The sequence below is a fragment of the Lissotriton helveticus genome, chromosome 1_1 (genome assembly GCF_964261635.1).
Source record: "Lissotriton helveticus chromosome 1_1, aLisHel1.1, whole genome shotgun sequence".
In the NCBI taxonomy this organism is placed as follows: Eukaryota; Metazoa; Chordata; class Amphibia; order Caudata; family Salamandridae; genus Lissotriton; species Lissotriton helveticus.
The window spans coordinates 279056128-279072602 of record NC_136057.1 but is presented as its reverse complement, the minus strand read 5'-3'; the positions used below and the strand labels follow the sequence as shown (position 1 = coordinate 279072602).

Genomic DNA, 16475 nt, shown 5'->3' with positions numbered 1-16475 from the left:
AGTTTGGTATCAAACTTCTCATCACATTAAACCCAAACTGATGCCAGTGTGGGATTTAATGAAAAATGCACATAGAGGGCATCTCAGAGATGCCCCCTGAAAACTAACCCACCACTAGTGTCCAGGCTGAGTGGCTGCTTGAAGCTGCCACTCCCAGACATGTTTCTGGACCCCTAGGTCGAGAGCCTGCTGCTCTCTGGGGCCTGAAACAATGTACATCCTGGGATGAGGTGCTAAGCCTCCACCCCCAGGATGAGCAGGGTTCACGAAGGGGAAGCTTTAAAGGCATGCCACCTTTGTGGGCCTCCCCAGACCATTTGCTGCTTTCAGCAACTGGTCCCCACTGGTTCTACCCCCTCACTTTGGGTTGGAGAGCCGGGAAAAACAAATCAGGGAAAGAGGTGTGCCCACCTCTGCCAACTCCACCCCTGGGGTGGGGGAGACGAGGTGAAGCACAACTAAGACCCCGCCATCTTGAGGATGGGGGGACCCAACCAATCATGGACAGGCTCCTGCCCCCTCCCACTGGAGGGTGGCACGATAGGGGGTATACCCACCCCAGGGAAGTGACCCATTTGTCCCTGCCCTTTACCTACCTGTAATGCCCCTGAATCTAGTATTTAGTGGGCACCCTGAACCTTGCTTCCTCAAATCCAGAAACGACAAGAAGAAAAGAAGGACTGAACAGCCGTGCAGCCAGTTAACAAGAGTAAGACGCCCACTGACTTGGCTGAGCCCTACAGGCCTGTCTCCCCTCGAACCTGCTCCTGTGAAATCCCGGTGTGTCCTGCAGCCAGCAACCTTGAAAACCCAGGAGAACCTGCCTGCCTTCACTTCCAAAGACTGCTTCTCCTGTGAACACCGTATTTGTTCAACTGCAACCTCTGACAGCAGCCAGAGACCACGAATCCAGCCCACTCTGCACCCGCCGAACCCCGCCCGAGCTCGAGTGGAAAAACACCACGAGGAGGTCACCCCGGCAATCCTGACCCGAGATCCTGCGACCCCTGACCTGCCTCAAGCCTCCAGCCAATGCCTGCAGTCTAAATCCGTAAGGACCCCTAACCGTGACCAGGAGCTGATAAGAAGATCCGACCTCAAAAGGCACCCTTGCATCCGATGCCCCAGGCCTTGTGTGCCCAAACATACGGTGCTTAACCAACCCTTAACTTCCCAATTTACCTCTCAAAGTGGTGGTCGCACCCAGAAGTCCTTCGTCTCTCTGCATGCAGTGCTTTTGCAAACCAGAGGTTCTCCATAGAACACGGGGCACCCGATGTTGAAACAGCACTCTGCACCCTGCCGCCCCAGTGCTGCTGAGGGTGCACCTTTTTGTGCTTCTTTGTTTCCCCATTTGCCCTGACCTAAACCCTAGGAGCTTTGCTCCCACAACCCAGTGGCCTGCTTGCCAGCAGCCACCAACCGGAGGCATCCTTTCCCCCATTGGATAACATTGGGCCTCTACACTCTGCACTCGGCCGCCCTAGTGCTGCTGAGGGTGTAACAAGAGTGCATCACTGACCTTGGGGGACCCCCGAGTCTAACCACAGATCCTTAACTCCCACAGTCGATAACTTACCTGTGAACTGATAATCTGTTTTTTCTCAATCGGATAACATTGACAATTTTCTTCCAAAAAGTTTTTTAAGTGTGGAGTTTTGAAATCTAAAAATATTCTTTAAAAATCGCACGAATAACCAAAACGTATTTACTTACCTGTTTGCAGGAAATGTCCCAGTGCTGAATCTAGGTATCCAGCACTGAGTTAGAAAAGTAACGTAAAAAGTAACTTAACTGTCATTTAATGAAAAAGCCTATTCATTTCAATGTACTGTATTTGCTAAGTATTGCAACCTGCTGCATTCCCTGTAAATCAAACAAATTTCAAGTCCTATTGCATTTTCAAACTGTTCTACATTCAGCAACTTATTACTGTAAAATATTTAATGCTTACCTGTGCCAGGCTTGCTTGGTTCTAAAAATAAAACAGTATATCTTTTTATACAAAAACAATTGGTCTAGAGTTCAGTCCTTGAGTGTGTGAATTCATTTGTGTACATCAATAAGCAATGGTGCCAAGATGGCCGCCTGGTAGGAGCTCTAGTCCGGAGCTCCTAGTGCTTGGGATCCCTTTCTTGGAATTATCCCTGATCTTTGGCGAGGAAAACAAGTAACTGGATTGAACACAAGTAACTGGATTAGCATTCTAAAAGTAACTGGATCGAATAGTAACATCGGTGTAACACACGTACCTGTAGCACTGGCGGCTGGGACCCCTGCAACTTTCACCGGAACATCGTCGGAGCCCAGGACGGCGGGTGAGAGCCTGCTGTTGCTGCCGCGGTCGCCGAGGAGGCTGGTAGCGGTTAGTGACCGGGAGGCTGTGGGCGTCGGAGAAGCGCTGTCGTCTGGGGCCCCGACACTGCCGTGACTGCCTGCCGTGACTGCCTGCCGTGTCTGCTGCGATCACCGGTCACTAGCGGTCACATTTGGCCCGCAAGGCATCGGATCTTCATCGGTTCCCCTGTCGGCGGTCTGGAGCCTGCCGTGACTGCCTGCCGGGGCTGCAGTCACTGCCGTGCAGCCTGTGGGCGTTGGAGAAGCGCTGTAGTCTGGGGCCCCGACACTGCCGTGACTGCCTGCGATCGCCGGTCGCAGGTGGTCGCTTGGAGCCCGCAGAACGGAGCGAAGCGACGGGGCCGACCCTCCTGCGGAGAGTGCCGACGTTGGAGGCAGCGAGCATTGCAGAGGCCCCGGAGGATTGTACCCTGCACTGGAGCGCCAAGCCCTGGTCTACGCGGCTCGCGGCGGAGGTACATCTAGCCTCTCCCCTCTGACCGGATTGCCCGCCGGGAGCTATGGCGATGAATGGCGGCGGAGCAACTGATCAATAGCGGTTGGGCTGCAGTGCTTAGTGGGAGAGCTGGGCGGTGGGTCGGCTAGATCACGGCTTGGCGGTCCCCGGAAGGCCCGTGCTGTGGTTACACACGGAGAGAAGGCGCATAATAGCCCCGCCCCCACAGGCAATGCACTGAATAAATGAAAACAACGCTGATAGCACTACCATCGGCTATCATTCATTAATGGAGTTCCTATTTCTATTGAACCTACAACTGGAAAAGAGGAATGCACACACCGACAACGTGGAAAAAGGGCGTGTTGAAGCCAGCAGATCAATCTTCTCGGATAAAAAACGACCCCAGGACTATGGCAAGGTATCGTGCCTCCTTCTCAGTTTTTCATTTTCATTTTTGCACCGCTTTTTAAGCTGATTTACAGAGACTTTATTTTTGTGATCCTCTGCCCAAAATGGCTGGGATCATAAAATTGTAGTATTTACTCGACTCCATTTCCCTGACCTCCTCAGAAAACAGATCTTTCACCCAAAATGGCTGGGGTCATAAACCTGCAACAACAAATTGCCAGACCCTCACAAAGCTAATCAAAAAGCACTGCCTTTCCCTTGGTCCTCCAAAATAGACATAGGACTCACCTCTACCCTCCCAGTAAGATAGAAGCAGGACTTCCTCAAAACTTGTCTGCTTCCCTGATCTAAGGACATAATAACAAACATAGGACTACTATACTCTTTGCTGCCTCTCTATCCTGGTGGCCATCTTAGACTAGTCAATCCTCATCTCCCCACCATACCTAACGAAGCGGCCATCTTAGGCTAGTCAAATTCTCTACCCCTCCATACACACTTCTTAACTTTTTCTCCCACACCTCCCTCGCGCTCACCATAGCTCCTTTCCCACACCGACCCTCACTGCCTCTTCCCCTTTGTCCAACATGGAACGCACGGGCAAGCACACATATAAAATTAACTACCCCCCAGAGCTCTCCAAAAAAAACGCAAAACGTTTTAAACACAATTTCTTAAAGTCCCACCCTGAAACCCCCTTTTTAGACACCTACTTCTCCCTCACCAATGGAGCTAAGAGCACTGATATCATTCTTTACACTGTACGCAGAGCACAATGGAGAAAAGCATTCCTCACCCTACTCACCATCACGACCTCCAGGAAAACTGCCCATGGCATAACACTTTCCACCACACCATCCCAATTCTACCCAGCTAGAGCATCCATCACTATCTACAATAACGGTACCATCTTAATTCAATCCACAGACAGAAACCTTGACCTATTTGACAACCTGTTCCCCACTTTCAAAGAATACATTTCCAACGCGCAGATCCCACACCATCCGGCCTCCAATACCAACATCCTCGACCCCAGAGCACCTCCTACCAATAACACGCACCTCCTCCCTCCCCCAAGTGTTGTACTCTATCACCCCCCCGGCTACATACATTTCACACTCCTCAATCCCAGACGCGGATCTCCCCTCTGCCACCAACACCCCCACCACCCGACAGAACGAGAACCCCACACTTCCGACTAGCTTCTCAGAACAACCCACCTCACCTGACCGCACCCCACACAACATGACTCTCTCCCAACCCATCTCCCTCCCACTCTTTGCACTCCCGCCACTCCTAGCCCTCACTACTCCCTCAACCTCTCCCCCACCACTCTTTGCACTCCCGCCACTCCTGGCCCTCACTCCTCCCTCAACCTCTCCCCCCCCCACTCTCACTCCCTTCTACTACACTGTCACCCCCGCAACGCCCAACCTCCACACGTCCCGCAATTGCCTCACCCCCCTACCATTGATTCCCTGTCCATTAACACCAACACCATCACTAATCCTTTCACTCCCCCCCCAACCTCCCTACCTACCCGAACACAAACACACTCACTATCACCCCCAACTCCAACTCCAATGACTTCCCTAACACCCTCGCCCCTCTCTCCCCCTACTCCAATAACCTAGACACTTGCTCCCCTTCAGTGCCCTCCCCCAACTCCTTACCCATCCCCACGCTGGACACGATCATGACCACCCTCCTCCAAGTGAGAGAAGAACTCCACACCCTCAAAGAGTTACTCCTCACACACCCCAGACACCCCCCTCCCACGACCACTTCTCAACCTAACAACATATCCCCCTCACATCCTACTCACCCCCTACATTGGACCTCTATCCCTCTCGCAATACCTCCAACCGCCCCCAACGCACTAACAAGACTCTCTCGGACCGCGACATACACACCCAACTCCGCACATATGTCCCGGCCCGCCAAAACCTCTTAGCCACCACACAACTGTCCATTCCTAGGATTCTCTCCAACCCTCCCAGACACCCCATGCATAACAGAGGCTCCGTCCCCAACAACCTCACAAAAGTCCCTCTCACTCTTGATCCCTCCTCCTCCCTCTGCACCCCCAGACTCAAATGCACACTTCTCAACTGTAGATCGGCCCAAACACACTCATCGGAGGTCGCTGATCTCATCATTTCTTTGAACCTTGACCTAGCCATCCTAACTGAAACATGGTTAACTGAATCTTCTACTCCTATCATGGATATCCTAGTCCCCCCCCAACTACTGCATCACTAGACTTGACCGGTCCAACAAGACAGGCGGTGGAATCGCATGCATCTACAAGAGCAACCTCTCAATTAAAGTGACCAAACCTTCTCTTACCTCCTGTGAATACCTCTGCCTTGATGTCATCAGTGAAAACAAACCTGTATGTTCACTACACATCATCTACCACCCACCTGGGGACAACCTCACCTTCTCCCAACAACTCATGGACACAATCTCAATCCACTCAGGACGGCAAAACACACAAATTTACCTTGGCGATTACAATCTTCACTGGAATGATTGCAGTGACGCAGTGGTTAATAGCCTCAAAAATTTCCTTAACGCTTCTGACCTCACCCAAATTTGCAACAGCCCGACCCATGACAAAGGCTCTATCCTCGACCTTATCATCTCCAAAGAAGGCAATATTCAACTTGATTCAATCCAACCCTGTGACTGGTCAGACCACCATATTGTCACATTTTCATCAAGGAAAAAGTTAAACGTATCCCGGTCCGATCCTCCAAGCCCAAAGTCTGGAAAAGAGACCTAAAGAAACTCAATCCAAACTCTTTACCCCCTAACGGCTGCAATCTCCTACTCCACCCCCCCCCCCCCCCCCCTACCGACGTTACCGACGTCCAGTATTTAACTGACCACTATCTCAACACTATGACCTCAATAATCAATGAGGCTGCACCAATGCAACTGAAAAGAGTCTCCACCAAGATATCCAACCCTTGGTACGACGGGAGTCTCAATGAAGACAGACGGGTTATGTGAATGGCAGAGCGCACCTGGAGATCTGTTCCTTCGGCACTACACCTAAAAATTCTGAAGAAAAAGAGAAACGCATACTTCAGGAAAATAAAACACTCAAAATCAGAGTTCTTCAGACTCCAGCTCGACCAAGCAAAAAACCGTCCAAGAAAACTGTTCGAGCTAATCCGATCACAATCCAAGGAACAACCCCAAGCAGTCGACACTATGAGCAATGCACCTTCCTGTGAAGATTTCGCTGCATTCTTTAACCAAAAAACTGACAACATAAGGAGCGATCTCCTCATTGACGCAAGCCTTTACTCCAAACCCCACCGCATAACACCCACTGAACCACAAAACAATGCGACATGGTCATCCTTTGGCACTTACTCTGAAGAAGAAATTGACAGACTACTCAGCACCCTGAAACCATCCAATCACCTCACTGACCCTCTTCCTGCTAACGCTGTAAAAGACTTCACCCCTTTGCTCCTCCCACTCTGGACTAAAATTATCAATAGCTCACTTCAACAAGGAACCATCCCTGACTCCCTCAAAGTTGGACAAGTTACACCTTTACTAAAGAAACCAACAGCCGACCCCACTGATCTAAACAACTACCGTCCGATTACCAACATTCTCACTCTCGCCAAACTGTTGGAAAAATGCGTTCAACTACAACTGACAAAGCACATAGAACAGTTTGATCTCCTCAACCCTCATCAATCAGGCTTCCGAGCAGGGCACAGTACAGAAACTGCTATGACTCCCATAATTGACGACGCCCTCCAAATTTTAGATCAAAATGATACTTACCTCCTCATCCTTCTTGATCTCTCTTCAGCATTCGACACTGTGAAACATGAGAACTTACTCGAACTCCTAAACACAAGAATGGGTCTCTCTGGGACTGTTCTTCAGTGGTTCACCTCCTTTCTACACAACCGATCTCAAAAATTCAAGAGCAACAACTTGATGTCCGCTCCAATACCTGTATCGTTAGGTGTCCCCCAAGGATCCTGCCTATCCCCTACCTTGTTCAACCTAGTTATGGAACCTCTCACCACCTTGCTACATGCATCCAATGTACATTTTCACATGTACGCCAATGACACTCAACTATATCTCAAACTACAATCCCCCAAAGACATTATGCGTCTGAACTCAACGATCAGAAGCACCCAATCCTGGCTGGCTGATAACCACCTCAAACTCAATGCTATGAAAACTGAGTTCCTTCTGATCTCACCTCCCGCGAAAATCTCTACCACTCAAACCTGGCTTAAGCACCTAACTGCACTCAATGTCCAACCGACCATCGTGGATTCAGCAAAATTTTTAGGCATAACACTTGACGCCAATCTCAACATGCAGCAGCATATCAGCAAGGCAACTAAGGGAGCGAACTTCCAAATAAATACCATGAGGAAACTTAAAGCCAAAGACTTCCAAACTGCAGTACAAGCACTAGTCATCCCTCGCATAGACTACGGCAGCATCGCCCTCTGCGGTCTCCCCCTAACTACAACTGCACCCCTAAGAGCTTCACTAAACGCGGCAGCGAGACTCATCACTGGATCTAAAAAACACTTGCATATCTCCCCTGACTTTAAATCCCTGAACTGGCTGCCTTTTGAAGCCAAAATACATCTGAAAATTGCCTGCATGACGCACAAGGCTATACACTTGAAATCACCCGGCTACCTCACTCAGAAGTTGACAATTTCCGGCGGGTCCAGAACCACCAGAAGTACAAACAATCTTCTGCTGAAGCCTTGAAGATACCGGAAGGAAAAAACTTACAAACGCTCCTTCTCAGGAATGGCACCTAGGATCTGGAACTCACTCCCTCCTGAAACCAGGCTCATCTCATCCACTCTTCTTTTTAAGAGTTGCAGTTAAGTTAAAGCTATCCTCATGGCTAAATACACTTGAACTACTACTCTTGATCTTTTAAGACTTTGCGTTGAGCTATACTATTTGTTTGATCCCTTTGCACATGTGTTTTACTTGTATTATTGACCTACCTGATTGTTCATGCTCCCTCTTATTTGTACTACTTGCATTGACCTACCTTACCTTCCTAACTATGCTCCCTCGTGTACCCACCCTACCACTCATTTATGCCTTTGTAAAGCGCTCTGTTATCTGCAAAGATCTTGTTCGCGCTATATAAAACTTTCACAAAAAAAAAAATCAAATGCTTAACACTGTCCTCTGATACTGTCTTACTGCTCGACCATGCTACCACTTTAGAGAGTAAGGTTTTGTCTAACTTTAACCTCTGCCTACCTCTGGGTTCACCTGGACTCTATACGCACTATACTCATTTTGGTGTAGTATATATAGAGCCAGTTCCTTACACTGAATAGATCAGTAGCTTATCAATGTGAAGCTCCCAGTATTGCTGTATTGCATCCAAGTCGGTCAGCTTGAGCCAGCACTTTTAGTACGCATTGCTTCATTGTTGCTGAGTTACCATCCAGTTAGTTAAAAGATCTTTTCATCTTAATGAATATAGTTTCTCTTGCCATCCAGGTCTTACATTGTTATTTCAGTGGCAAGATAGACATTTCAGCACTTCATTGTGGAGGATTGAGAGCTTCCACATTGTTGTTTGTGCAGCGAGTGAGAGATCAAAGCACCTCCTTGCCATCTTTCGGGTTACTGGGTGCTGCTCTATTGTCACATGTCAGGCAAGTGGAACCGCCTCTGGGGTGAAGTTGGACTGGCCTATCACCATACGTGTCACAGAGAGGTGGAGCATTGTTAATGGTCGCATAAGTGGTGAGTGCCTTATTGCTGTCTTTTGGTTGGTTGGAAGTTGCCTGATCAATGCTCTAAGACTAGTGGGCATCAGAATGATCTGCCTGGATGCTGCAATCGAGTGATTTGCTACAGCTCAGGCGCAACCTTTTGATTAAGACGAAGTTGGCTTGTGGCCAACTTCGATCACCATTTGAATCATGATTTAGAATAGTGTTTATATTGAATAATCAGTTGAACTATATCTATTTACAATTTGTATTCATAATGTTATGGTCAAGAGTTTGACACTCCACTTGTAATGTTTCATTTTTTGTATGCTCTCACTGTTTTTAGGAGGGGGTTTGTATTTGGACTCTGGAGTGCCTGTGCATCCGTGGGGAACATTCTGGGGGCCTTCCTGGCTTCATCTGTGCTACAGTATGGATATGAGGTGAATATAGCATCATAATCCTTACCTTTTACAAAGCATATTGTCTCTTCACAGTGCAGAAGCCATGTGCCTTCCAGTCCATCTACATCCCAACCTTCCAAATGGCTATTGTTCTGGTCTTGTGAAATCAGCCCTTCTTTCCGTTTCTGTCACTTCTCCATAGCTATGATTTACTACTCTTTTCCCCTTTCTCACCTTCTCTAACTGTTCTGTGCTGGTTCCAAGACTGATCCAATACCATTCACTCTTCTGCCACCATTCCACTATGTCATCTTCCCTTTGCTCCCACTAAACACCTCTGCTTCTCAGATTTATAACTTTGATTTCTGGCACCGCTCTTTTTCTCTATAACCTTGCCTGTTTATCCAGTCTACCCCTCTTAACTTCTTTGTTTCAGTCCTTTTTTCAAGCTCTGCTTGTGATCATAATACTAGGTGCTAATGGTAGACCCTGTGCTCTTGCTTTCAGTATGCATTCCTGGTGACCTCGTCTGTGCAGTTTGCTGGTGGGATAATAATCTTCTTCGGACTTGTGACTTCTCCCAAAGAGCTGGGTATGTGCATGTCTACCAAAATTAAAGGATGCTCAAGCAACATCAACAATCGCTGCCAGTGCCAAACGTCTCTCTCAATAATGTTTACATAGAGGATGTTTCAGATTGGTGCTTAAATGTATTTTCTTCATTTTGCGAGTATTATCTTGGATTGTTTAGTTGTAGTTAAATGTTTAATTTTGGCAGGTCTTACGGGGGGCGGGGAAGTATCATGTTCATATTGAGCACAAAGACTCCCTGGTGAAGTACCACTGCACATGGCATCCGGTTGTTTTTGTTCATAGTTACAACCTAGCAAATGTTTTTGCACATCGTATTACCACCACCCCGCCTCCCCCCCCACCCCCCCCCCCCCCGCCGGCATTATTTTGCCTGCCTAATTTCCTCTAGGTAGGACCTGTAGCAAATTGCTCAGGCAAATTCTTGCATTTCTGATGTTTTGCCAACTCTGAAAGAGAGGTGTAGAGTTTTATAGCAGCCATCCAATTCCTCTTGAAGTGGTGCATGCTAAAGAGAATTCCTGTCCTGCATTCCATGTGCCAGTCCAGTGACTAGTTCCTATAGGATTGCTGTGCCTTTAAGATGCTAGGTTCCCATCTTTTCTCGTGTTTTTTTATTCATCTAGGCCCCTCACGCCCAAAGCACCCTTACGGCGAGGAACAAAATATCTCCGATAAAGAGCCCCTTTTTAGAGTGCCCGTCGGGCATTGCAGCGTCGGACCGACGAGGAGTAGGCTCATATGATGAAGCAGGACACCCAGCTTGCTGGGCGTGTGAGAGCCCTAGTTCTGAAAGGAGGAATTCCCCCTCCTCCCCACCTGTAGTACCTTATTGTATAAAAATAGCTATCTAACTTTATGAGTGATTACTATATCACCTAGGAAGTCCCTACCCTTCTTTTGTAGAGTCTTTATTCTCCCTCCTATCCGCCCTCACGCTGTTTCTGGACATGAAACAGAAAACCTCTACAGACAAACCATTTTGTTTCGTATTTTAATGGCTGCCCCTGCAGACGCTTGTAATTTAAAGGACATACAACAAAACATCAATGCTGACAAGCTGCTACTGCCACGGTCTAGCAGGAGGAATAGAATGACTTTATTTCTGCTCCTCGAGCCAATGTACGTTTAAAGAAAACATTGTTCCACAGAGAGAAGAACTGCAGAAACGCCACTGGCTCGCTGACTAAATAAAGCGTGACTGTAAGAAAGTGGCTCTATATATACTGGACCAAAGTAAGGTACAGTGTGTATAGAGTCCCCAGTCTCCAGAGGTATGACAGAGTTAAAGTCAGATATGACCCTACTCTCTAAAGTGGTAGCTTGGTCGAGCAGTAAGGCAGTGTCAGAGGACAGTGTAAAGCATTTGTTGTACACACTCAGTCAGCAAAAGGTTTCACACACTCAAGAACTGAGCTCTAGGCCAATTGTTTTAAATCAAAAGATATAGTTGTTTTATTTTAGAACCAACAGGTCAATATGAGTGACTTTAGGTAATTATTTGCAAAAAGGCAATAGACTTTGTAAGTACAATAGTACAATAGCTACAGTAGTTGCAATAGGCAACACAATTTCAAACACAATTTAACATTGAGCTCAATGGGTTTTTCTACATAAATGCAGTTGATTACTTTAAGGATTACTTTTCTAACAACAGGACTGGATTCTGGATTTAGTGCCGGGACATAAGCTGTAAACAGTTAGGTAAAAGCGTTTTGGTTACAGTTGTGATTTTTAAAGAATATAAATGTATTTTCAAAGTTGACACTTAGAAACTTTTCAGTGAAAACCAGTCAATGTTAACCTATGGAAGGAAAGTGAGTTATCAGCTTTTAGGTAAGTACTCGACTGGTAGGGTTAAGATTCTGGGCATAGACTCGGGGGTCTCCCTGGGTCGGAAAGGTACGGTTGTTACACCCTCAGGGGCAACCGGGTGCAGAGAGAGTAGGCCCAATGCAATCCAATGGAGGGTAGGGGTCCTTTGGTTGGTGGCTGCAAGCAAGCAGGCCACGTGGCTGTGGGAGCTGAGCTCCTGGTCACTTACTCAGGGCAAGCTGGGAAGTAGAGCAGGGTAGTAGTTGCACTTCCAGCTGCACTCGGGCGGCTGGGTGCAGGGTGCTTTTGAGCCATCGGGCGCTCAATGTTTTCCAATGCGGAAGTTAAAAAGTGAACAAAGGCTGCAGTATCGGGGATGGAGATTCTTTAGGTGCGACTACCACTTCGAGAGGTAAGTTGGGATCTTTGAGAAGAGGTAGGTACCCAAAAGGAGAGCACAGGGGGCCGTGGGGCGCCGGGTGCAGGGGTGTCTTTTGGCGTCGGGAAATCTTACCCTCAACTGGTCGCGGTTAGCGCGGTCCCTGGTTCTGAGGCTGCATGCGTCGTTTGGGTCATCAAGGAGGGTCTTTGGGAACTGGACTTAGGGTCCCAGTCGCCGGGGGGATGTCCTCGTGGTCTTGGATCACTCAGGCACAGGCCGGGCTTGGCGGGTGCAGAGTGGGCTGGATTCGCGGTTCCTGGCTGGCACCAGGGGTATTGCTGTTTGAGCAGAACCACTGCTCGTGGGAGTCCCAGTCTTTTGGAAGGTTCAAGGCAGGCAGGTCCTCTGGGGTTGTCGAGGTTGCTGTCCGCTGGAGACGCCGGAGTTTCGCAGGAGCAAGTTCAAGGATCAACAGGCCTGTAGGGTTCTGGGGCCAAGTCAGTGGGCGTCGTCCTTTTGTTAGCAGCTGCACAGCATGTCTTCTTGTTGCAATCTGGATCTGAGGAAGGAAGGTTCAGGAAGCCCTTGAATACTAAATTTAGTGGCGTTACTGGTATGGCAAGGGCAGGGACCAATGGGTCCCTGCCCTGGGGTGGGTACACCCCCTATCCTGCTCCTCTACTGTGGGAGGGGGGCAGGAGCCTAGCTGTGATTGGGCAGAGCTCCCCATCTTCAAGATGGCCGGAGCCCGGGGTTGTGCTTCACCTCGCCTCTCCCACCTGAGGGGTGGAGTTGGCACAGGCTGGCACATCCCCTTCCTGATGTAGGGTTTCCTGCCAGTCTTCCCGCCAGAGTGGGGGTCAGAACTGGTGTGGGGACAGTTGCTAAGTACAGCAAATGGTCTGGAGAAGCTCACAAAGGCGGAATGCCTTTAAAGCTTCCACTGCCCATCCTGGGGGAGGAGGCTTGGCACCTCCTCCCAGGATGTGCATTGTTGCAGGCCCAGGAGAGCGAGGGCTCTCCATCCAGGGGTCCAGCAACATGTCTGCTGTGTGGCAGCCTCTCAGACAAGACGTGGATTGTAGGTTGGGTTTCAGGGGGCATCTCTAAGATGCCCTCTGTAGTGCATTTTACATTAAATTCCACACTGGTATCAGTGTGGGTTTAATGTGCTGAGAAGTTTGATATCAAACTTGTCAGTCTTCAGTGTAGCCATTATGGTGCTGTGGAGTTCGTAATGACAACCTCCCAGCACCATATACTCTTAATGGCATCACTGCACTTACAGTGCCCAGGAATGGCTCTCGGTACTGTAGGGGCACAGGGCTCATGCACCTGTGCCTGAGCCACTTGCATAGGGCACTCAGCTAGAGGGTTGGCTGATGTATGCCAGGGCAGTGGGTTTTGTGGGCATGGCACACAGGGATGTGTGCCATGTCGAGTCTTTGTTTAGTTCTGTACCTAGACACTCAGCCTGCAAAGGCAGTGTGGGGTGTCAGGGTACAGGGCCCCTAAGGGTGGCATAATGAGTGCTGCAGTCCTTAGGGGTCTTCTCTGGTCACCATGCCCTGGGTACCTAGGGTCCCATTTACTAGGGGCTGGCAGGTGGCAGGAGATACCAATTCGATTTTGGTTTCAACACAGTTTTAGGGAAGGAGCACAGGCCCTGGGCACCTGGTTGGCAGGAGCCTAGGGCACACTCAGTCAGGCCCATCCGCAATACAGCAACAAGTGGGGGCATACCTATTCAAGAACGATGGCGCTTTCTCATAGTGACTCAGCATGCCATATCTGCCACTGAAAAGCCATCGAGAGAACTTGTCTGCAGCGAGAAATGAACCGGCAGAACTCATCTGCTTTTAGCGACATGCTCCTCAAGAAAATAAAAGCTGTAAACAGTCTCGCTGAGTAAATTCAGAGGAGGCATAAACAGCTGCTGAGTGACATTCATATTGTTTTTAGGCAATTGCAGCGGTGAGATTATAGAAAAGAGAAACCACATCATCTCAACTCCCATGAAGGTGGTCCCTCAGCACTGCAGTAGGTATGATGCCTACATTCCAAGTCCACAGCAATGTAAGCTCCACAGAGCTCACTGGACAATATTGACAACCTATGCAAACTGTGCCTGCACTCGGCTGACCCATGAAGACAACAAGCATTTAACTCCCCATAATTCAACACGCCACTTTAATGCTGCGTAATTCCACAACACACAAATACACACCGCATAATTCCACTACACACACACACACACATTTCAGCTTCTCATAATTCTGTTGCGCAGTGAACTCCACGCAATTCCACTCCATATCATTCCACTCCGTACCACATAATTACAATCCAACAAATTCAACACCACATATTCCTACTCTGCTCCATGCCACCTACTTCCACTTCACATAATACCACTCCACGCAACATAATTTAACTCCACTTCAAACCATTTATACTCCATGCAACACAATTCAGCTCCGGATAATTCCATGACAACCTACAGAATTGCACATCACGCCTTATAACTACACTCTAAATATTTCCACTCTGCTCCAAAACACACAATTACACTGCATAAAATTCAACCCGCACATGACATTAGGAGCGAGAGCAAAGCCAGACAAAGCCAGACATTAGGAGCGAGAGCAAAGCTAGACAATCTGACACTATCCAGGTAATGACTGGATTATATCACCAATAAAACATGGAAAGGATTTGTGGCTCCACATTTCATAAGAACCACAATTTCCCAAAATGTTTATTGGATTAAAAGTTGTGGACAATAAAAAAAAAAAAACAAAAAAAAAAAACAGAAGCTACATCAACAAGTTTCCAAACTCTCAATGGTGCTGTACCCCATAGTCATCTCACGCCTCCAACTTGCCACCAACTTCTTTGTTAGTTGGGAAATTTTAGAGACGCACCACCTGAATCTCACTTGAATCTCACTGATTAAGCCGCACCCTCGCATGTGCTGTACATGTAACTTGCCTACAAGTTTGTTATAAATGGTGCCTAAAGTGTATACTTGCACCATCTACATTTGCGACAACAGCTATTTCTGCTAGTAGTACCACTGTGTTGTATTGTAATTTCATTTATATAGTGCTTACTACCCCTGACAAGGCGCGAAGCATTTTTTTGGCGAGTTGCATGCTACTCCGGAACCCATGAAGGATTAGTAGTGAATTAGTATAGTGAAATATGAAAGTAATTTGAGAGGTGAATATGTTTGTCAGTTATTTGGCTTGAGAAAGATAGTGGAGAGATATGAGGTAAAAGGTTTGCATTCATATAGCGCTTGCTACCCCCGATGAGGAGTTTAAGTGCTTTTTCAGCAAGTAGTGACTTTAATCTTTAAATATCTAATGAGGGCAAGAATTCCGATATTCTGAAGAAACTGACCAGGAAGTACTTTCAAGGTGGGGCATAACTAACCGACTTCCTTGTACGGTGTCTATGCAGAATGGCATACCGCATATGGCAGTTTTATGCAAACTGTACATCCGTGAGCAAATTTAATTTTGCACTTAGCTAAGTAAAACATACCCAAACCTACCGGTAGGCTGAACCTGACAAACTGACCTAGTTAACATTTACTCGTTAAAACTTTAAACCCTTTGACAGGAGAGAAACAAATAAAAGAGTAAGTTCCCAACAAAGCATTTAAGTAAACCGATTGGCAATGATGTTTCGGTCCTACGTAGGGCAGTAAAATGGAAATGCTTTAACAGGACTATTAATTCAGTGGTGGTCAAGTTCCTCAAACAGCTCCCCACCCCTCATCTGCTTAAAAGGCTTATCCAGTACAATCTGACAGCGTCCTGGATGAGCAGGAAGTTGTGATTAGAGTACTTCGGAGACACACAGCAGATTATACAGGCCAAGATCCCATCATCCTCGCAGAACAGTTTCAGCCTCTCGTCATGCTAGTCACATTTCTCCTTGGTCTTTACATTGTTATCTTTGACTCCTGTTGCTGCTTCCTTCACTAGGTTATCGAGGACACGGTTGGTGGTGTACTGCATTCACACTAGGCTGTAGTTTAAATGTACTAAACACAACAACATGATGGACGGAGTGCTGAAACTTTTCAACACTTCACCCCCCTGTCACAGATCTGGGTTTAATCCATCGTTCTTTTGCTCTCTATGCCACCTCAGTGTGGACCCAGCCATATGCAAATCAGTCTTTACCCTGTTCCTCATGGTAACAGTCCAGCTCAAACTGCCAGGCCAGATCCTCCTGGCATGGAAACAAGCATCCTGGGACCGGTTTTGGAGTTTGACTCCCTATTCAGCCAGGCTAGCTTGAATCCTGTGGTACAG

At 47.8% G+C, this 16475-nt stretch overlaps 1 protein-coding gene across 1 annotated transcript in view; it reads left to right on the top strand.

Moving 5' to 3' along the window:
* Window positions 1–16475, top strand: part of SLC37A3 (solute carrier family 37 member 3) — a 197322-nt gene that overhangs the window by 113709 nt on the left and 67138 nt on the right. The window contains exons 7-8 of the mRNA XM_078668180.1: window positions 9305–9401; window positions 9870–9954. Coding sequence (XP_078524306.1) covers window positions 9305–9401; window positions 9870–9954 — 182 coding nt within the window. The remainder of the gene's footprint in view (window positions 1–9304; window positions 9402–9869; window positions 9955–16475) is intronic.